Source organism: Hydra vulgaris, chromosome 03 (assembly GCF_038396675.1).
Source record: "Hydra vulgaris chromosome 03, alternate assembly HydraT2T_AEP".
NCBI classification, from domain to species: Eukaryota; Metazoa; Cnidaria; class Hydrozoa; order Anthoathecata; family Hydridae; genus Hydra; species Hydra vulgaris.
In genome coordinates this window covers 39347902-39372841 of record NC_088922.1, presented here as the reverse complement: position 1 = coordinate 39372841, position 24940 = coordinate 39347902, and the positions used below count along the sequence as shown (strand labels likewise).

At 29.3% G+C, this 24940-nt stretch overlaps 1 protein-coding gene across 1 annotated transcript in view; it reads right to left on the bottom strand.

The window, feature by feature from the left end:
- Positions 1-24940, bottom strand: part of LOC136078138 (transient receptor potential cation channel subfamily A member 1-like) — a 124497-nt gene that overhangs the window by 21031 nt on the left and 78526 nt on the right. Inside the window, exons 12-15 of the mRNA XM_065793172.1 lie at positions 15568-15704; positions 14039-14154; positions 5368-5648; positions 4826-5128 (exon numbers count right to left, since the gene is read on the bottom strand). Coding sequence (XP_065649244.1) covers positions 4826-5128; positions 5368-5648; positions 14039-14154; positions 15568-15704 — 837 coding nt within the window. The remainder of the gene's footprint in view (positions 1-4825; positions 5129-5367; positions 5649-14038; positions 14155-15567; positions 15705-24940) is intronic.

Below are 24940 nucleotides of genomic sequence, written 5' to 3'. Positions count from 1 at the left end.
CCAACACTCTCTGATTTCTTGGAGGGGGCAATATCTATTTGATTAATATTTATCTTTATTTCATTAATATTTCTTTTTCATATTTTTGTCTTTCAATTGTGTGTAAAAATAGCTGACTTTTTTTCTTGTACTTCTTTTTCAATACAAAAACCCAGAAATAATTTTGGCTGCTGCAATAAATTTTTTGGATCACTCACTTGTCACATTGAGGCTTTCCAAATAAATAGTTAAAGGGCGTTATGAAGTGATTACAAAAATAATCATAAAAAACTATTATTTTCACAAAATCTTGCTTATTTCCCAAACTGTTATAGATAGCAGGCACATATTTTTGAAGAAAGAGTTTGTTTATTTTTTGCATATTTAATTCAGGAGACAAATACCCCTTATTTTAATTTTGAATTCTACTGTTAAGAGATGTTCGCTTTGAAAAAGAGTTAATGATTCACATTAAGTCTTTTTCAAATTTGGTATGCAATGTCTTTTGTTATCATATTGGTACAGCTTTTGTGTTTGCTATACATATCTCTTGAAGCAGGAATACTTTCTTACAATTGTTTAGCAATACATTCAACCTTTTTGATTCTCTCACACCATATATAAGGTACAAAAGCTATTTTGCATACCTTTGTTGCTTTCCCCCCCCCCCCCCCCCCCACACACACTTTTATTGTATACACAGAAAAACATGAACGTTTTGGGCCATCCCCAGATTTAAGCCTCCATCTTTTAACTGTTTTTACTTGAACTTGTTCTCCAATAAAAACCTGTTTTTCTTTATCACCAATACTGTTAAAAGTTTGTACTACAGGTGCAAACATATATAGTATTTCTCTCTTGCCCAACAGGTTTTTTACTAATCTCAAACCGAATTAAGTCTTTTCTTCAGCTTTCCTTTTTATAGCAATATTTTGTTTCCAAGCATTATCATTTTTGATGGGTTTTCTTGTAAATTTTTTATTTTATTTCAACTGGATTCACTTTCACACTTTTAGAACTAAGAAAGCAATTTCAGTTTGTACTAAAATAGTAATTTCAGCACTTGCATTTGAAACAAATTTGAAAAAATTTGGGTCATTAAACAAATTGTCAAATATACTGCTGTCACTTACAACACAAATAGCCATATTATTTCTTGTATAAGTGTCTGTTAGGTACTGCAGTTGAAACTTATAATACTATACTATAATAAAATATATACATGTATATACTATAATAAACTGGAATAAAATACTTAAAATATTTTACTGAACTAGCATGACTTTAAAAATAATAAAAAAAACAACTGAAAAACAAACAAGAACTCAATGCATCAAAAACACAAAATACGCCCAGTGCAAAAAGAAGGTAACTCCGGAGTTATGTTATTTTTGTACCAAATAAATGTAATGAATAAGTATTATTTATTTCTTTTTTTTTTTTTATACATATTCAATTCCAACAAGGCTACAAGCCACCACTAGTAGAGGTGGAAGTTACTGGAAGAGAAAAGATTAAGTTCATAAGGCAAGGTAATGATTCACAAACAACTTAAAAGATTGCAAATTATATAAATCAGGAACACAAACAAGAAAAGAGTAAGAAAGTAGTAAGTAAGAGTAAGAAAGTGTTGAGCTCGATAAAGAGATGCAACCTTAGAAGATGCTAATTTTGCAACGAATTTGATATATGGTTTCCAAGAAAGATCGGAAGTAAGAGTTGACCCTAGAAGATGAAGAGTAGATGACTCATCAAGTACATTAAATTCATAAATATAGAAAGATTCAAATTATTGCAATAACGATTGGCTGAAAAAGTTTTATCTGAATTAAATTTCACCAGTCACTGTGAGCCCCATGCTGTAGCAGAAGTGAGATCCTTTTCAAGCTAAAAAGCCCCCTCCAAGCAATCAGAGAGTGTTGGCTTCTTATCATGACAAGAATAAATAGTAGTATCATCAGCAAACAATACCACTTTGCATGTGAGAATATCTGGAATATTGTTAATGTAAATTAAAAAGAGTATAGGGCCAAGGATAGAACCTTGAGAAACGTCTAAAGTTAGAATCTAAAGAAGTTACAGGATAAGAAGTTAAGGATAAGAAGAAGTACAGGATAAGAAGAATAGTGCTGTCCATTGAGGACAACTATTATACTACGTTTGAAAAAGAAGGATTCAATAACCTTAAAGATGTTACCAAATACACCGTAAGAAGAAAGCTTATGGAGAAGACCAGCATTTCAAACTTTATCAAAAGCTTTAGAAATGTCAAGAGCAATAGCCTTAACCTCTCTACCTTTATCTAATGCACGATAAAACCTATCAGTTATTACTGTTAGAAAATCAGCTGTTGAACAAGAAGATCAAAATCTATATTGATGATCAGAAAGTAAGTTATTAGATTTAAGATGAGAGATTAAGTGTTTGTTAATTAAAGATTCAAAAACCTTGCTTATGATAGGAAGAAGACTAATGGGGCCGTAGTTAGACGAATCAGACTGCTCTCCAGAATTTTTGAAAATAGAGACAACAGATGCCGCTTTCCAGCAAGCTGGAAAACAAGACTCTGATAAGCAATTATTGAATAGTTTTGAAAGTATAGATGACACCTATAAGAAAGTATCCGAAGAACACTTCTGCAAGACTATTACAGACATGTTGTCCAGGCCACAAGCTATAGAAGAGTCTAAGCAGGAAATCACTTTAGATACAGAAGCTGGAGTGATACAAATGTCAAGCAATGAAAAGTTCTTAGCAAACAATTCAGCTTTGTCTTTAGATGAGGTGGCAAAGTCTGAACCATACAAGAGAGGTGGAATTACAGATTTGCCTTTATTATTGATACTATTAAAGATTCTCCAGAAGTCACGAGAGCCTAATTTTTGTGATGAAATACAAGATTTTATGACCTAAGAATAGTGATAGATATGGAAGTAATGGTTTTGATTGGCAATTGCAGCAGCACAATGTGAGGAAAACCATGGAGAAGGGTGAGGCATGACTGGGAATTGTTGAGAAGGAATAAAAGATTCCATGCCAGCCTGAATCCATCAAGTTATGTAAGAAGCACATTTGTAACAAAGGGCTCCAAATGTGGCCTTGGCAATGCACACCAAAAGTACAAACAGGGACACCATCCATAAGCAACATGGCACTGTTAATAATTTGATATTTTTTCAGCTGTTGATGGAATCAGCCTCTCTGAGAGCTACCACAGAGTTCAAGAAACCCAACTACCAGCCGGCCTCAGAACCATAAAAGTGAGTTTTAGAGCTGTACCCTCATTAGGAGATAATAGAATGAGTTGCATAGTCATAAAAACAGACACAAGCGAAACCCATGCATTGAGTCAAGATTATCAAAATTAAATGAAAAGGAATTTTTGGAGCACTTAGGAATAGTCACAGTAAAAGGATGAGACTTAACTGAATGATAAGTAATAAGAGAATTTTTTGTAGATGACACAAAAGATGCTAGCTTTTTAGAGCAGCACCTAATATAGTATTCAAAGAAAAGACAAAGATTCATTCAAATCCTTAGTTAAATGGCATAAGGAGGGCTCTAATCTAAATTATTTTTGCATCAACCTTTTTTTTTAAAGTCATAGACCAAAGATTTTTTAAGTCATAGACCATCTTATAATTAGTAATACTCTATCCAAATCTGAAAATTAACCAAAAATAAAGTCACATCATTTTTGCACAGAGGTCTTGAATTAGATGTTGTGCACTAAATACAACTGATGGTTTGCACTAAACAAGTTTTCTGCTTTTTTTATTACAGATGCATAATCTGTGGTAACGTTACCAACATTGTCTGAAAAAAATTAGTTTTAAAATTTTTTACAAAAGAACTATACATTTATCAGTTATCATTTATTTCATGAACTCAAACAATACTAAGATTAAAAATTAATTATAATTTATATAATTTACATTCATAAAAAATTTAATTTTAAGTCAGATTATTCATCTAATGTAATACTAAACCCTTAACCTTGATTATTTTGTAACTTTTGTTTGGGTAAGAATTCTTGGTGTATTTTATCTTACTTATTCACAATTAATTGAATTTGGAGACAGTATTTATCAACCATAAGATGCTCAAAACTTAGCAACAATAAACCATGTTTGGTTGTTAACTGGTTAATAACTGCACCACACTAATGATCAACTGATTTTATGAAGAATTTTGAAATACTTCATAAAAATACGATGAAAAATACTTCATAAATATATGATGAAAAAGTTTATCAAATGCAGTTTAAGAAATAAAATTTTTCTCATTTAAATAACAAAATTTTTTTTTATTTAAATGAGAAAAGTTTAATAATATTCTGATTAAAAGTAAAATTTGAAACTTAAGATAAAATTTGAAAAATTTATATCACATATTTATACACATAATACACATAAATTTATATCACATAATTATACACATAATTGGACATTTTAAGGGAAAATCTGCAAGAAGTTTTTTAAAAAGTAATGAAAATTTTTTTAAAAAGTTCATCAAAATGTTTGTAAAATAAAGTAAACTTTTACTACTATAACATACTTTGTTTCAAAAATCACAATTAAAATCACAAGTAATAACAATTTAACAATGACAAGATAGTTTTTTATTATTGTTACAAAAAATGCAAAAAATAGTGCCAGAAATATTTTTTAAATTATATATTTAAAAATTTTTTTTGCAACATTTAAAAATTGTTACCAAAAAAAAAATTAAAGAGAATGTAACAGTTTTAACAAACTTTTGCTAACTTTTAATGACTTTGATAACTTTACTTTATAAGAAATAACAATCAATATCAATAATATAGTAAAAATAAAAATAAAATTACCTCGATTCCTAAACTCAAAGAACACAATATTATGACAAAATATCTGGCAGGATTAACAAAAAACTTCACTGAAGAACTTACACTTGCTGCATGTAAAGGCTGACAATATAAAACTGTTTTATCTGTATTAAGTTGGTATAAATTAGATCTTAACGTTAAAGCATAACCATTAATAAATACAAGAAAAACCATGTATAAAAAGAGTCTGGAATAATATGCATATCGCCCACAACAACTCCATTTGTGCCTCAATAAATTAATAACTAAAGGATGACACAAAAGATCAATATGCTCATTTTGAACCTAAAAGGTAAATTAAAAGCTTTTTATAAAAAAAATATAACTAAATTACAAGGTTCTGCTCTTTTTTTTAAAAATTCATTCAAAAACATTAAACTTAAATTGTAAAAGTTTAAAAACACAAAATTTAAAAAGAATCAACGAGATTAATATATTTGTGTATGTGTGTGTGTATCTGTGAAAACTTTAAATATTCATATTAAAAAGTTCCTAAAAAAATCAAAAAAAACAACAAACAATACCATAAACTTCAAAGGATGATTTTGTTTGAAATCATTTTTCCTCATCCAATTGACAGGAAACCTTGTTCTTATACTAGAAACTATTGAGAAAAATGGTGTTCTATAAGAATTTTCCAACAATTTGTTTGGATACTGCTGCTTGTTACTATCTGAGGAAATGGTGCACCATGGAGCAAAGGTATCTTCAAGAAACTCATAAGAGCATGTAATTTTGAATTGGGGATCTTTTGGAGGAAGACCATTATCTGAAATGCATTGATTGAAAACTTGCTCTGCAACATCTACATAAAATTTTTATAAATCAGTCTGACTTGAAGCCATATATTTGATTTAAATCAATCTTTTAGGAGGAAATTTTTATTATTGTAACAGGAAATGTTTATTTATATTAAATAAATATTTTTTGAATTATTATAACTGTATATTTAGCTTTTAAAATAAAATGTATAATTTTTACTTCAACAACTAAATTTAATATAAATAAATATAATTATATTCCATTGTTTAATATAAATAATATAATATAAACAACTTAATTTTTTATATTGTAACTGTTTTAAAAATATATATCATGTTGGCACTTTGTGTGTTATGTATAAGTTTAGATCTGGGATTCCATATACAGAGACAAACAGCAGCATTATGATTTTTATTTTTTGTTTTGTAATTACTTTTTCAATAGTTTTTTTTGTATATAGCTTTTTAATATTGTTCATCTCCCCAAGACCAAGAGAGTTACTGCAGTCAAGGAGGCTACTTATCTTTTTTATTGTGGCTACAACCCTCTATCAACTCTTTAACTACAAAACATGAACCTTGACAAACAAAGAAACAAGTAGACTGGTGTAATCTATAGACTATAATTCTAAAATCATACTCATTAATATAGTTTGAATATTGTTTCAAGATCATCTTGGTACAATCCTCATTAAACCTCATACCAAAAATTGAATCAGAAACATAAAACAGCAGGTTTTTATAAAAAAGATAAAAAAATTAAAGAATATATATTATTTCAATTTTGCAACCAATGCACAGTGGGCCAAACCGGTTTGACGGACATTGGTTCATAACTTTTGATCGGAAAGTGAAAAATAATTTTGCTGCAGAATATTTAGGTCTTAATTTCAAATAACAAAATATTAAAAAATTCATAAAATTTTTTTTTTATTGGTTATAACAAAAGTATGTATAAATGTTTATAAATATGTATGCATATTTTGTAATGCAAAGATAACATAGGTACATCAATGACAAAAACAATAAAAATTATCAAAAGAAGTACTAAAATATATAATTTATCCATATGTTAACATTTTAAAATATGTGTCATCTTCAGATAAAATGTTATTAGAGACATTTTGTATATGACAATATTTATCAGTGTCCTCTTTCATACCAAAATTTGCAGAGTGGTTTTGACTTGAATCTCTTGTCAAAAATAATTTTATCAGATAATATCCACATTCGGTTAATGGTGTCTGTTAAATTGACAATTTAGTTTTTTTCTTAAGAGTCTAGTATGTATCAATCTTATTATTTTGTTATTACCTTTTAACCCTGAACATAAAGATTTTACAAACCACTTTCCTCATTATTCAAAATTAGCTCCCAAGAATGACCAACCAGTTAGTGAAATGATGGTGTTATACTGATCCATGGTCCATGTAAATTTATTTTTGTAACAGACAGAAACTCTTTAAATAGGAATAAATAAAAATCAGAACAATAGCTTCTATGTTATAAATTTTTCTTTTAAGCAAAATACTCAAAGAATTACTGTGAGCACCAATTCGAACTCTTAAAATGTTGCATGATATTGAATAGGCAATTGTGCAATATTTAAATCCCTGTTTATTTTTTTGAGCAATAGTTCTCTAGCTATATAACCTGTTGTTGTTGTCGTTTCTTTTCCAATTACATCAGGGTAGTCCCATTTTATACCTCTTTTTTTTAATGTCTCTGCTTTTAATAAAGTTGCTACAAGCTTCAGAAATCTTATTAAAGCACTGAAAGGGGACTCACACCAATAGAAAAACATCAGCTTTCACATATAGAACAGTCTTCATGAAATGGTCAAATGTACCCAGTAAAGCATGAAGAACCTATAAAAATATCAGTAATATTTAAATGTAATAATTTTTAATATCAAGTATGTTCACATATTAGGAATATAGAATAATATGAACACTATTGCAAGATACCAATTGACTTGCATCGGTTTTACATCACAGGTTAGAACTGGTTTGAAGGATTGTATTGTCCTTGTGATATAATCGGTTATTTTTTACAGTAAAGAACCGTCTTCTTGGTCAAGTTAGTTGAATATTCTATTCATAGTTATAATGTCTCAATTGATTACAACACCATTTTCAATTCTTTCAATATTTTAACACTGATCTTTTTTATCAAAGCTTTATTTTCATTAGTATATTTTCAATGTTTTTATCTGAAAAAATGTTCTCCAATATCCTTTGCATTGTCAGTTTAATAGCCTGAAATAGACTGAAGTAAAGACCAGAATAAGGTTCAAGATAATTCATAATAATTGATGTTACTTCAGATTATTGTTTTTTGAGATGTTTCCAACTAGGCAATATATTAATACCAGCAGTTGAAAGAGTTTTTTTTCGGTTTGTATATGAATGCCTACCAAAAGCACAATCTATTTAAATTGATATTGTTTCTATTAGAACTTATTAAAAGTGTTATTCTTTAACATACTTTTGAAGCAAGGTTTCCTTACCAGCCTTGAATTGTATGCTAATATAGCTCATTTTTTTAAGTTTGTTTTTTGTCAGATGCAGATTTTTACCAGCTATTTTGAAGTAATATTTTTTATGCATATGTCATTTCATCAGAGCCAAATGCCTTAGCAATTGTCAGTATACGACCTGTTATATTTGTTAAAATATATAAATTAAATTATAAAATACTATAAACATTGATGGTTTTCAAAATGGCTTTCTATATAATAATTACACTTACCAATAGAAATAATAATACTTATCAAAAAATACATTGAATAACATACCTTAAAACAATAGTCATAAGAAATAGATAGTCTGGCCACATGTGATATTCCTTTGATCAACTCTTTATATGCACTATTTTAGTGTCCAGTCTGCTGCAGAGTGCTCAAAATTTGTTACCGTTTATTGTTTATCTATGAACTGCTTCTTAAATTTGTATGTTTATCATCCGATACTTTGAATTCCTGTCATTGATTGCTCTATTTATGGCTGCAGTAGCTCTGGGGGGCAATAGGGAGTTTTTATATTTAAAGTTCCTGCTTCTAATGATAGCTTTATTAGTTTTTAAAAGGGAAATCCAATAACCATTTTTTCTAGAGATCGTATTGAAGATGTAAGTTTAAAGACTCGAATAAAATAGCTGTTGCTTTTCTGTGACCTTTTTCCATCACTTTCCGAAATTGATACTTTTTTTTTTCTTTTAACAACTTCACTTCTAACAAGGCTGCAAGCAACTTTTTTTTTTTTTTTTTTTGTTATTTCACCTCCCCAAGGCCCAGAAGGCCACTACAGATGAGGAGGTTACTTAATTGTGGTTATAACCCTCTCTCAACTCTATAACTCCGAAACACGAACCTTGACGAACAAAGTCGCTGCGCGGAGAAACAAGTTGAGCGCGGTACTACCAGGGACGTGGTGGGGATCGAACTCGGAACCTCTTGCTTATGAAGCAAGCGCTTTACCACTACACCACTACCGCAACTACTATTAAAGTTGGAAGCTACTGGAAGAGAAAAGAAAAAGTTTATAGTGCAAGATAACGATTGTCAAACGACTTGAAAGATTGCAGATTATATGAATCAGGAAAACAAGATGAAGGAAGCAAATTCCAAAGAACTGATGTTTGAAAAAAAAAGTCTAGACAAATAAGCATTTTTGGAGCACTTAGGAACAGTCACAATAAAAAGGATGAGACTTAGTTAAATGACAAGTAACACAAGATTTAATTTTTGTAGTTGGCACAAGAGACTCTAGCTCTTCAGAGCAGTACCTATTATAATATTTACAAAAAAGAGAAATAGAAGCAGTATTACAATGATGTGATAGTGGTTGAAAATTAACTGCAAGAGCAGGTCCAACTATGTTTACAATGCGTTTTTGCACCTTGTCTAAAAGAGAAAGGGCATCATTTGAAGATCTGCTCCAGATATGGCAACAGTATTCTATACAAGAATGGATTTAATGGACTTAAAGAGATAAAGAATAAAATCCTGAGTAAGAAAGTGGCAAGCATAATAAGGAGATGCAACCTTAGCAGATGCTAATTTTGCAACTGATTTGATATATGATTTTCAAGAAAGATTGGAAGAGTTAATCCTAGAAGATGAAGGGTAGATGACTCATCAAGTGGATTACCGCTCATAAATATAATAAGATCTAGATAATTGCAATAACATTTAGCTAAAATATATTGAGTTTTATCTGAATTGATGTTCACCAGCCACTGAGAGCCCCATGCTGAAGCTGTAATGAGATTCGTTTCAAGCTCAAATGCCCCCTTCGAGCAATCAGAGAGTGCTGGCTTTTTATCATAACAAGGATAAATGGTAGTGTCATCAAAGAACAATGCCACTTTAGATGTGAGAATTTCTGGGAGATTGTTAGTGTAAATTAAAATAAGTATAGGACCAAGGATTGAACCTTGAGGAACCCCTGAAGTTACAGGGTATGAAGAAAAGTGCTGTAATGTAAGTAATGTTTATGATTGAAAATTGAAACAGCACAATGAGAGGAAAACCATGGAGAAGAGTGAAGTTTGATTTAGAAATGCCGAGAGGGAATAAAAGATTCCATGCCAGCCTAAATCTAAGAAGTTACATAAGAAGTACATTTTTTAGCAGAAAGACAAAAAATTTTAACCCAAGATCCATCACGGAAAAAATCACACAAAGAGTTCCAGGCAGCTATAAGATAGTTGTAAAAGGTGCGATGAGGGGATTCTGATGATGAAGAAGAATAAGATAATAGTTTTAGAGAGATTAAACCATCAGAAGTACCTAAGGGTGAATGTGGAGAAACTGAGCACTGACTAGGATCAGAAACAAGCATAACTCGAGTGGGGAAGGTAAATAATTCGGATTGTCTGGAAAACGAGTTGGAAAGTTGACTATTTGTGTTAAAGATTGGAAAAGGCAAAAGTTGTGGGCCTTAACGCCTGCAGAGTCACTAGCCATTCTCTGTGATGAGCATTAAAGACACCAACAACAACAATATTGGCTGAAAGATAAAGAGAAAGGGCTAGATCAATTTAATCAGATTGAACATCGAAAAGAGTGCAGTGTTTAGATAAAGGAGAGCAATATAGAACAAAGAGAAAGACGATAGAGTGAAATGGTCCTAAACAAAAGCACATAAAAGAATAGTCGGTGGATTCAAACCTAGTTTCCCAACAAATGGTTGAGTTTTTACGAATGAAAATGCCCAGACCAAGCATGTGGCTATTGGAGTCTTTACAAAATAAAGGAAAATAACCATCAACACTGAGATCACAAGATGAAAATTAAAAATAACTTTAAAAACGTACTATAGTTTGAATCATATCAACTTTGTACTTACTGGATAAAATTTTCTATCATTGTTCTACACCAAGAAAATATGCATCTGCCATAATTGCTAAAAAGGATGCTTTGACAGTATCTGATAATTTTTTTAAGGCATACATATATTACATTTGAAGAACTTGTAAATTGCATTCAGGAGTTAAAGCTCACTGGACTGTTAGTGTGAGTCCTACTATGGTAGAATTTAAAGTATATAATTGAAACCAAAATTTTTTGATATGAATTGTTTTCTGATATCAGTTTTGTTTTTACCATATTTGGTGTATGCTAGTACTTCTACCTTTAAATATATACAGCATACATACAAAACAACATGTTTAACTAATGTTGTTGCATTAAAATCAAATTCTTATCTTATACATTGTATATTATAAATATTTTTTTTTAATCGTCTAGTGATGAATTTTTCTTGAATCAGATTGTTTAGGATCTCAGTTAAAGAATGCTCATTGACATGATGTTACTTTGTTCTCAATGCAAATGCATTGGAAGTGCACAAAAAAGCTATAATCATAGCCACAAATTTTTCTAAAAACATTAAATGGCATTAAATATTGATTAGTTACATAAAAACTAGTTTATATAAATATAAATATACATACATATATATATATATATATATATATATATATATATATATATATATATATATATATATAAATATATATATATATATATATATATATATATATATATATGTATATATATATATATATATATATATATATATATAAATAAATAAATAAAACAAGTTTATAATAAATAATATTTACTCTCGATATTGCGTTGTTTTTTTAATTTCATTTGGGAACATTTCATTATCTAATTTAAATAATGAAATGTTCCCAAATAAGATTTTAAATAAAATTTTAAGATCAGATATTGAAAGCTTTTAAAGTTTTGGACCACTCTTCATATAGGGTATCTGGAAAAGTTTTTTAAATTAACAAATACTCATAGGTTTTGACCATGTAAAATTTGTAAACGTAGTAAACTTCACACAATCATAACTTTTGAGTAGTAAAAGAAGAGTTTGAGTTTAGCTAAATTAAAAGTTAAAAATTTTGTTAATATATTTTCTTAACTCATTGCCCTCATGTTCGGGGCAAAACTATTTAATGCATTTGTTTCCAGGTTTTAATCATCGCAATTTTTTTATGCAAAACATTTTTATATGACTTAAGCATAAACATAATTAAGTTTAGTTTGTACAATACCTGAAGGCATCATATCTGAAACATTAAAAAATCATGCCTATACCACTAAAGAACAGGTTATGCTTCTTTGCCATTATGAAAGCAACTTATCAAGGAGAAGAAAAAACTCAATATGAAACCCAAAACCTTCCTTGTGATGCTATCAAAAAAGTACCAAGCCCTGTTCTACAAAAAAAGGTTAATGCCAAAAAAGAGGCACTTGGGTTGTAATTAAATTTGTTTGTAATTGTAGTTGACCCTTCCTTGATGTCATTCATAAATAAAAGAAATGGCATAATATAAAAGCTGCTCTAAGTGTGAACGTTAATAATAGGCTTAATTATAGAGGCAATAATCTTTTTTAAAACTTTTAAGTTAAAAAGTTTTAAAAACTTGGGTTTGTGGTACTCCATAAAATGGGATTTCTAACCCTATATACAAAAGGTTTCTGAAAAATACAAATACATATACAAAAGGTTTCTGAATAAATGTTGTGACTTTTCTACGCCACCAGGTATATAAATCTCCAGAAAAAAAGTTTGGGTTTGATGAAATAAGAAAAAGTACTTGACTAATAAGTTTAAAAACAATAACTGATTTAACATATTTAAGAGTTGCATTTTATTTTTAACAGTGTCATTAACGAAGACAATTAAATCTCTTACCTTTCCTTTAGTACCAACTATACACACAAAAAAAATAACAACTTTTTTAAAAATTAATTCTTTTATGACAAATAATTTAAAAAGTTATTACTCCAAGTATTCTTTTATAAAATTTGTGGTTATAAAAATAACCATTTTTTTAAACGTAACTATTTATTCAAATTAAATAATTCAATAAATGTTTTTTTAATTTTTGAATTGATAAGCTTTGACTATTGTTGTATTTTCTTTGAGTTTGTAGATAGTTAGTTATTCTCTTGCATATAAAAAAGATACTATTCTGAAAAAAATCTATTTTGAAATATTCTGTAACCAGATAATGTTCTTTAGATACTTGATTTGTACTCTTTGTACTCAACACATTTTGTAGCTGTAAATATTGCTACAAAATGTGTTGAATATATAACCACTTAATTATAAGATAATATTTTTATCTCCATTGAAAATTCAATCAATAATAAATCACTTTAACTTATAAAAGAATTATTTAAACTGAAATTGTATAAAATGCTCAAACATGATTGCATAGTTCATTGCCAAGAAATTTAGCTGACTTTCTAGTCGATTATTAAAAAAATATTCCTGCCTCGTCATTAGCCTTAAAACCAGCTAGCTGTTGTCTCGGCTAGACATAGAGTTTGTTGTGAAGTATCTAGAAGCATAATGAAGTCAATTATTAATTCGTCTATGTATATATTAGGGTAGCATTCATCATTGATTAAAATTGATAAAAATGCCTTTATCGATAAAAAATTTTTAGTGTTAAATCTAAAGAAGTATTGCAATGATTTTGTATCCTTTCCAAAGCCTCATTGAGATATGCATTTCTTAGAGCAAGTTGCTCAAGAAAATTTATTTTTTACTGTTTCACTAGACAACTCAAACCCCAAGGCATCTACATCATTAACAAAACTTGTGTCTTCAAAATGAATATTAGTTTACAAATAAAAAAATAACGCATTTACATTAAATGAGGCATCAATGTCTTAGTGTATTCCAGCATTTATGTTCACTCTGTTTCCAACCACACAATTATTTTCAAGTATTTTTAGTGAGTATTAGAAAAGTTACGATATTATGGTCAGAGTGAGCGGACTATCTATTTCTTTTCACTATGTTAAATCTTAGCAATTTTATAAATTATAATTAAACTATCATATATGACTCTTCCGTAATAATAAAATAAATGAGAAAAATAAAAATAGTAACCTACAAACCTGGAAATTTTTTAATCAACTTCCTCATTGGCGTTGTAAGTTTATTTCCTTCTATAGTTGAGTTGCGCAAAGCATTTTTCCAGTTATTGCACCCTATGATTGCCATTGCAGCTTCTCTATCAAAAAAAGTTTTGAACATTTAAAAAATATTGAAAAAAATAAAGGTACATGTAAAAAATTCCCCCTTTTTTTTTTTAGTATTCAATTTTTTAATTTAAATACTCGCCAAGCTCAAGTCAAGAAATTAAATCATTTTTCAACTTTTATATATATGAAAAACAAATTATCATTCAATATGATTTTTTATAATAGTTCAATTAAAAAATGAGTTGAAAAAATAATTTTAAATGGATAACAAGAATTAAAGAGCTGAGATAAAAAATGGTGATCATTTTAATCCCCATTTTTTATCCTCCATCAAGATTATAACTAATAACTCAATATCTTAAATGTTTTTTTCTAACACTTCTAAAAGTAGTGTAGTGTATTTGAAATTTAAAAGATAAACTGATGGAATTTTGTTTTTTTCAAAACTACACATGTAAAAATAAATTCAAAAATTGTATTTTATGTAACTATATTTATGTAAAAATTCTCAACCAAACCATAAAAAATTAAAAACATTTTATTAAATAAATTGAACTGGTTAATCAAAGAAAAAAAAAAAATTCTTTCAACCAAAAATTTCAACTGTGTATATTCTTTAGTAAAGTAGGTACAAACTACTAGATAAGTACCAAAGTACTAGATAAGTCCAAAGGTACTAGGTAAGTCCCAAGGTACTAGGTAAGTACCAAGGTACTAGGTAAGTACCAAGGTACTAGGTAAGTACCAAGGTACTAGGTAAGTACCAAGGTACTAGGTAACTACCAAGGTATTAGGTAAGTACCAAGGTATTAGGTAAGTACCAAGGTACTAGGTAAGTACCAAGGTACTAGGTAAGTGTTTAGGTATTAGGTAAGTACCAACATACTAGGTTAGTAACAAGGTACTAGGTAAGTACCAGGGTACTAGGTAGGTACCAAGGTACTAGGTAACTAGGGAAGTAAGTATTAGGTAAAACAATAATAAGTATAACAAATACATAATACAGTAATATGTAAATACTGTAATAATCTGTTTTAATATATTTAGAATTTAAAATATGCAAAAAAAGATATAAAATTAATGATTAAAAAACAAATCTATTTCACCCTATTAACAATATAGAAAACTTAAAGCAAATAAATATTTGCAGCTTTATGTGTTAAATAAACATAAACACAATAACTTCTTATTGTTACTTCACTTCCCCAAGGTTAAGAAGGCCATTACAGATAAGGAGGCTACTTTAGTTGTGGTTACAACCCTCTCTCAACACTATAAATCACTATACAAACCTTGAAAAACGAGTTGAGCGCGGTACTACCAGGGACGTGGTGGGGATCAAACTCTGAACTTCTTGCTTAGGAAGCGAGTGCTCTACCACTACACCAATACCGCATAAATAATAAATAATAATAAAATAAATACAGTTTGTATAAACTTACCTATGATTATTCTCAATGGCATAATCTAAACAGTTTTTTCCAAGATGATCTTTGTGAGTAACATCAGCATTTCTTGAAAGCAATAGTTTTACAATGTCAACATGCCCTTCTTTACTAGCAAGATGCAATGGTGCTATCTAAAAAATATTAGTTAAAAGACTAAAAAATATCTTTTAACAATTGTGAATTTATAAAAATCTTATATAAAAAATTTGAAAATGATTTGAAGTACATAAGTTAACTAACTTTTGTAAACAAAGACACAGTAAAATCTTTTGGTCTAGAGAAAAAGCTTGTAAAGTGCACAGATCCCTGTTTTATATGTAAGATATTTTTCATTAAAAAAAAGTTTAAGGATGGCACAAGGGCATCACATAATTGATTTTTTACCCTAAATTTGTTGCCCCAAAACATAAGGGAGATCAAGTTTCTTGAAGACAAGTTTTGTAGACAAAAGTTGTATAAAGTTTTTACTACATCTTTTTCTGTGTTAAAAGACAAAAAACTTGATATCAAAATTATATTAACTAGGTTTACTAAATTTTTAACATAAGCTTCAGTGAATAAGCTGTGTAGAACCGAGTTTTATTTAAAAGATTTTTTTGTAATTCTGAAAACATTTTAGGGCATGCAGGGGTCAAATTTAACATTTTGGTCATTTATTAAAACTTATTGGATCCTGTGTTATTAATTTCAATATTAACCCTTATTAATTTCAACTAAAAAAAGAGTCTACAAAGCTAATAAAAAGGAAATTAAAAATTAAAAGTTAACCTCATAAATAAAAGGAAGGTAATAAGTTTTTTATATTTACATCTACTACACAGAAAAAAACACATACTGAAACTTTCAAGTCTCTGTGCAATAAGATTTTAGATTTAAATACATTAAAATATTTCAAGACCTGGAGGTATTTCACTGCTGTAGAGTGGTAGCCCTCCTACAAAAGAGTTTGAGTTGATCTATAGAATTGCAAATTAACTACAAAATCTATAAGAATCCATAAATAAAAGTGTACTCAAAGAAAAATCTATTAAAATTATAATTAAAGAGGGCACTGGAGCAGATGAAAATAGTAGTAACTATTAATAACGATGCGTTAGACAAAAATTACAAAAATAAAGTTGCTGAAATGATCAAAATTTGATCATTTCAGAAACTTTATATTTGTTGAATCACCATAGATTAGGACAGATGAGCAAATGGTTGCTCATCTGTCCTAATCTATGGTGATTCAACAGTCATACAACCTACTTGAAACTGATGGAGACGCAGCAACGGTTGCACATATACAAAACAAACATTCAACTGATACTAAATTTCAGCATTGTTTAAAAAAAAATTTCTCATACAATTGGTCACTTTCTCCAATCACCGCAGAAATAGAGAAGAAAGACTATCAAGCACACTAGATTTATTAATCACCAATGAACCTGACTGCTTAGATAATCTACATGAAGGTAACTTGCTTGGCTACACATCATCAGGAGAAGCCCACTGCTTTCTCATTGGTTCATTTGTAACAAAAAGCAATTTTGTTAAAGAAAAACAGAAAAGATTCATCTGGAACAGGGCAAACTATAAAGCAATCTCAATGTTAATTACATTCCATGACTGGGAGACAATTTTCAACTCCGGTAAACAACTATTATCAGGTGTTTGTTGACAAAATCAAAAACGCCATCACCCTACACATACCTTCCACTAAAACAATGTTCAAGCAACAAAAGCAACTATGGAATATGTCAGAAGTTGAAAGAGCAGTGGAAAAAAAAAGAAACCTTTGGCACAAATATTTTGTAGCTAGTAGATGAACTCACATAAAGACTTGAGAAAAGCGCAAGGCAGCCTGCAAGGAGCTATTTGAAGGTTGTAAGATCAGCAGTTGTTAAGTATAAAAATAAAATTACAAACTGTTTCAAAATCAATCAAAAACATCTTCATAACCAAGTCAAACAGAAGCTAATAGCGAATGAAATGGTGAAGTCACTGGAAGATAAAGATGGAATACTTACAACAGACAGTCATAAAAGTTTTCATTTACTTAACATATATTTTCAGTTTGTATTTGTTGTTGAAACCTTACATCAGATGCCAACCTTTAATAACCAATCAGAAATGGAATGTGTCCTGAGTAAAGCAGAAATAACAACTAAATCTGTTCAGCAAAAGCTAGAAGAGCTTATTGAGACAAAGTCAAAGGGCTATGATAACATAAATCTTTCCCAAAGGCAGAGTTCCTAACCTATAAAAGCTATCAAGTGTGACTCCTATATTTAAAAATGAAAGCCAAAGGAAATGCTCAAACTACAGGCAACTTTCTCTCACATCGGTACCCTGTAAGATAATGGAAAGTTTTATACATAAGAGAATCATGAAAAATTTACTTGAAAAATGGGTTCTTCACAAAATTTCAACATGGATTTCTTCTAAGATGCGGCTGTACAACTATAAGAGGCACATGACATCTTAACAGAAGCACTTTTTCAAAATTATGCTGTAGACATAATTTACAGACTTTGCTAAAGCTTTCAATAAATTACCTCACCAGCGCCTTCTTAAAACTTAAAGCATAAGACATACATGGTCCACTACTAACAGACTGATTAAAAAAATGAAAAAAGAGGGTGGTTATCAGCAATAGCAAGTTTGAATGGGTAAATGTTACTAGCAGAGTTCCACAAGGTTCAGAGTTAGGTCCAACAAGATTCAGTGTTAGGTCTATTTTTGATATATATAAACAACCTTCCAAACAACATGGTGCATCATTTAAAGATCTACGCCGATGACAGTAAGATCTTAGGAGTCATCAGAACAGAAGATGATGCAAAACATAGATCATACAGTCAAATGGTCTAAGAAGTGGCTCATACTTTTTAATCTCAACAAATGTCAAGTCATGCATGCTGATCACTCAAATAAGTCAGTGCGCCTTTACTAAATTATAACTTGGAACAACAATTATTAAACATGACTAAGGAATCCTAACAACAATCAACCTAAAGGTTAAACATCAAGTAGAAGCTGCAGCAGCTACATCAAATCAAGTATTTGGCAAATTAAAAAAATCATTTTGCATTAGAGGGTTAACGTTATGGAGGGTACTCAAGACAACATAAATTAGACTTCATTTTGAGTATGCTATCCAAGCCTGGTCTTCTCACCTAAAAAGTGACATTAAAACTTGAACGCATTCAACAGCAAGCAACCAGAACAATAAGCAAAATAAAGCACAAAAATTATGAGGATAGACTGGCCATCTCAATCTTGCCACTCTAGTAAGTGATGAAAAAGGGGCGACTTGATTCAGCAGTATAAAATTACAAACAAAATAGAAAAAGTCAACATATTTCCGCAAGTATATGTGCAATCACTATCAGAGTATAATCTGCATGAACATATTCAACAACTAACACAACAAATTGTGAAAACCTACCAAGAACGGTAGATTTGCTGGTAGCCCATTTCAGTTTTTAACAACTTGATTCTTACTAATTGAGTTGTTAAAAACTGGAATGGACTACCAGCGAACATAGTCAATGCAAACTCAACTAACATTATTAAAATTCAATTTGATGCGCTTTCAAAGCTAACCAAGACTTTGTACTCAAGTACAAATAAATTTTTACTTAAACATCTATTAAACAATTCTTAAATAAATAAGAATTATGTAAGTTCAAAAGAGCATTGTATTACACAAAAACTAGCAAATGTAGGTTTAAACATTATTATACATTTAATTAAAAAAGGAAAGGAAAAATGTTGCGTAAACTTCTGTGTTCATTATTATGTGTTGTGAGCGTTCAAGAGCTATTAAAATAATGTTTGATAGAAAAAATCCATATTAATAAAATAATAATAATAAATGATAAAAATTATAATAATAATAATAAAAATGATTTATAATGATAATTTGTGCATTTATAATAGTAATAGTTATTATTATTCAGTGATGGATCTAGGAAATTTTGGTGGGGGGAAATGTTGAAATATTTTTGTATTTTGATCACATCAGGGCCTCCTAAAAAAAAAAAGGACCTCAATTTTTAAAATATTTTAGGACTTTCAGATTCTGATGGTGGTGGTGGTGGTGGTGGTAGTGGTGGCGGTGGTGGTGGGGATGCATACCCCCATCCCCACCCCTTTGTTTCTTTCACTGTTATCAATAAAAAAGTGTTTAAAATAATAACCATGATATTTATAATAGATATTTTAAGATATTTAAAAGACTTTATGAATAAGAGCGCAAAATTAGAATTATTTTAGATTCCTATAACTATTACCAAAGGTTTGAAAAATTTGTGCGATAATTTAATAATCAACCAATAAAAAATTATGCTAATGCTATTTGTGCATTTTATGAAACATTTATATAGATTTTTGTTTAGGGGGGAAGTGTAAAGAATTATTTATTTAAAAATTCAAATCTTTTAAATCAGAAATTAATCAATTGGTAATAAAAAAGATATATTTTAAAATAAGTCATTAGAATTTTTTTTTGTTTTCTTTTAAAATAACTATAAAAAGTTTAAATTAGTCTTTATATATTTCAGGTTTCAAAGTTGAGGGGCACAATCATCAATTTTTAAAAAAAGTTCTCTATATCTAAAATTTTCTTTAAAGAAAAAAAATGGTCCTAAAGAAAAATAGTGCGAGGGGGGGGGGGGGAGCACATGCCCCATGATCCTCTTGGTGTTGTCGGCTCTGTATTTAAAGCCTCCTATGTCTTTAATTTTGTATATTTATCTGCAAGAGTTACAAGCATTTAATATATCAGAAAATATTGAATAGGATTTAAATAAGATATAAAAGTATCTTTGTATCTTATTTAAATTTCTTTAATTTTTCGCAAGTTCTTTCATTTAAAATATTTTATCAACCATAAATTTTTAGACTGTTGTGATTAGTGATGGTTTTTTAATAAATATATTGTACTTTATTGTGCTTTATTTTTCTAGTTTTATCTGATGATTTTTAAAATGAATTAAAATATTAAAGTTTAAATCATAATCTTTAATAATAATAAAAATAATAGTAGTAATGGTTTTACAATAAGATTTTATATCATAATTCAAGATCAATATAAATTTTTTTATTGAACAACATCTATCGAGTTTTGTGATAAAAACAGAGTTAACGGTTTTTAAAAAGCTAAAAATTTAAAAACCGGAAGCATTTCCAGATATTGCAATTTGCGATCACTCAATTCGAGCCCTGTATATAACACTTCAGAATTTCCAGAAGATTTGATAGTAACCATGGCAAGTTAAGACTATGCAAAAAATATTTTCCTTGCAGTATTACTGCATACAGCCCTTGGAATTAGTGTCAACATTTGGCAATGTTATATCTAAATTCCAAAATAGTTAAATTCAAATAAAATAAATATTGAACATTTTAATTAAATTCTTTATATAATACAATACAAAAAAACTTGGGAAAACATTACATACAAAAAAACTTGGGAAAACATTATTTTTTTCAATTTCTTAATAAAATAATTAAAACTATTTTGTGAATGACCTGATACCAACCTAAGACGTTTTTAGGACGCCAATTTTTAGCAAATTTTATTTATCCTAATTTCAGGGCTTTGCATATCTTTATTTTGGAACATTGATTAAGGGATGTTCATTAGTAAAAATATGCAGATTATCTTACATGGTTTTAGTACAAATTTATAAAACAACTGATTTTTTTTACTTATATTTCTTACTTAAAACAATCTGTTTATTTAATTTTCAAAAGAGTTTTACTCTTTTAAAAATTAAATAAACAGATTGTCTAAACCTTAGAACCAGAGGTGTAGGGTGGACTTGAACCCTGTATATTTTAATTATACTAAAATAAGATAAAAAAAAATATATTTTTTCAATTAATTCAGAAATTATAATCTAACTTAATGTTTTACAAATCTTGTAGACTAACTCATATAACAGATGGTAACAAGTATAAACATTTTTTATGTAAGAAGCACCTATATTGGATGCATAAAAAACAAATTTTTTCTTTGTAAAAATTATTATAAATTTTTAAGTTTATTATAGCTCGTTATCATAATTTTTGTTAGAAAATTATATGAATGATACAAAAAACCGATTTTATTGGTAAGAAATTTTTATTACCATATGATGTTATCATATAGCAATAAGAAGAAATGGATAACCAAATGTTTAAACTAAATTATTTACATTATTTTAAAATTCGTTCTGAAAAGTTGGTATTTATGGTGAATAAAACTATTGCATTTTTTTGAGGTTGGAATCCACATATTTGTAGGACGGTCTGCTTGTGGTCCACTAATCACCCAATGCATCAACGCTAGTAAATTATCAAGAATCTAGATTGCTCTGCCATTATTAATGATTGGATTGTTTTATTTGTGGGCTTAATCTAGTGCCATAGATAAACAATGTTGAATAGATTAATGATTTGTTGACAATAGAATGATTTGGACTTCTAATTATTATAGCAGCAGTGTTGCAGTGGTTAGATTACTGACTTAGTGGTTAGATATAACAGCTATAATGTAGTGGTTAGAGTTCTGCCTTCAAAATTGGAGGTACTTGGTTCAAAGCTAAACCTGGCCGTATACGGAACATTAGTAAGGAAGGAGTCTTGAACCTTCTGCTTAAATGCTATTCCATGGTGCTCAGTGATAAGACCATAAAAACTTCTTGGAGGACTTAAATTTTTTATTAAATCTGATTCACCCTCAACAAATCTGCAAGGAACCACTATAAAGTTAGGAGTTACTAGAAAACAAGTAATAGAGTTAAAGAGCAAAAAATTGGTTGACAAAAGACTTGAAAAGTTGTGGTTGTATGAGTCAGGAAAACATGAAGATGTTTAAGAGTTTCAGAGAGGCAAGGGAAAAAACGTTTTTAGCGCAGGAGAAAAAAGTTTTTAGAGCATGCAGGGACAGATACAGTAAAAAAGACTATGCTAAATAACAAGTCAAGCAGGTCTCCACTTAAAACTGACTACACTTAAAATACATTATTGGACATTGTCTAGATGACAAAGAGCGTCAATAAAAGGAATAATGACAACAAATATGACAACAGCATTCCACACAGGAGTGAATAAGAGATTTGTAAAGATAGAGGATGGAATCAGGAATAAGATAATGGATAAAGAGAAGCAATCTAAGCAGATGCTATCTAAGCAAACAATTTTATATATGGTTTTTATGAGAGGTCAGTAGTGAACAATAATTCAAAAAGACATAAAGAAGAGGACTCAGTGAGAAAGTTGCCATTTATCAATATAGGAATGTTGACAGTATTGCAATAGTTGTTTGCATTAAATAACTGAGAATTTTTGTTGGAATTAAAATTCACAGGCCACTGCAAGCTCTAATCTATTACAGAAGTGAGATCAAGTTCAAGATTGGGTGCCTGTTCTAAGCAACCAAAAAGAGAATACTTTTTCACTAGGTAAAAGTATAAAATTAAGTCACCAGCCAATAGTGCCACTTTTATTTTTTATTTAAGACTTTTTTTTTATGTAAGATTGTCACGAAGATCATAAATGTAGATGAAAAAAAAAACAGGACCAAAGACAGAACCTTGAACAAGAAGTTTTTGGAAATGAAGAAGAGTGTCAAACTTTAAAGATGGCTTTGAAAAAGCATTTAGAAAGAAATGATTTGACAATCTAAAAATCTTTCTTAAATACACCATATAAAGCACATTTATGAAGGAAGACCAGCATGCCAAACTCTATAGAAGCCTTTAGATATGTTTAGAGCAATAGCTCTAGCCTCTAACCTTCATCAAATATACAATAAAATCTTTCAGTCACAGCAGTTGGCTAGTCAGATGTAGAGCAAGAAGATCAAAAACTGTATTGATTGTTTGACAGTAAGTTATTTGACTCATAATGGCAAGACTCAAAGACAAAATAACTGGAAAAAAACACCAAAATAACTAAAATAAAATAAAAAATTGTTAAAAATATAAAAAAACTAAAAAACTAAAATAAAAAAAACTAAATAAAAACTAATTCCAACTAAAGTGTCATTAACAAAAATTTAAAATGAGGACTCTTGCATCATCTGTCTTTTAACCAATTGTAAAAAACCACTGGCTATTGCAGATGTACTACACATCTTACACTTTATGTCGGCCCTGCGTAAATAACACCTGATGACTAAAAAATAAGACAAAATTTAAATCAATTTATGTATGCTATTCATAATCATGCAATTGAATTAAATTAGTATATTTATAGGGAATTTAATACTCTATTAAAAGTATATTATAGTTTTAAATATTAATTAAATGGCTCCGTATTAAACAAGTTTGCAAGAAGACCTAAGAAAACACATTTGTCAATTTAGAAATTCGCATCTGGAAAAGCCAAAAATCTTCACAGTAAAACACTTTCTAGATGAAGAAGCATCGAAAGCAACTATATATCGTGCTCTAGAACGCGTTGACAATAATTTAGGCTATCAACAAAAAAAGAAAGCAGTCCAAAGGCGAAAAAAATGGACAAAATTCGCATAGAACAATTGAAAAAGGCATTTGATTATCATCACGGTGTTTCACAACGTCAAATAGCTTGAAGATTTGATTGTGACCAATCGTAAATCTAAAATTCTTAAAAACAAGACGAATATTAGATATTACAAGAAGAAAAAAATTCCACATCGAAGCGAAAGCCAACTAGCTCAAATCAAACCGTTGTGTTGGCATATATATCGCAATTTTAGGAATTTTGATTTTGTCTTGGATGATGAATCATATTTCACATATGCGAATACAACATTGGCTGGCAACAATGGCTTTTATTCTAGCAACGTTTCATCTACAACTAGCAATGTCAAATTCAAAAGAAAGAAGAAGTACAAGGAAAAGGTGCTAGTCTCTTTGATTATATTGCCCAAAGGGACTTCAAAACCAATGTTTTTTGAGAGTGGCCAGGCAATCAACAAACAAGCATACATCAGATGTCTTCGCAAGCGGTTAATACCCTTCATTGATGAACATTATAAAAATGAAGAGTACTTGTTCTGACCAGATTTAGCTAGCTCGCACTATGCAAATGAAGTGGTTTCTTTTCTCGATGCCAATAACATCAAATACCTGTTAAAGGTAAAAAATCCACCCATTGTACCAGAAGCTCGACCAATTGAGGACTTTTGGGGTCAGTTGAAAAGCTTAGTCTACAAGGATAATTGGCAAGCAACAAGCATTCCTCAAATCAAACGGCGTATCGTGAATTGTCTTAACAAAATGATTATGCATCAATAACTTCAGTTCGTCTAAGTCGAATTGCTTTTAATGATGTTATTGAAAACCAATAAATATATTTTTTTAAATATCATATAATTGTTTATAAATTTATTTTAAACTAAATTTAATAG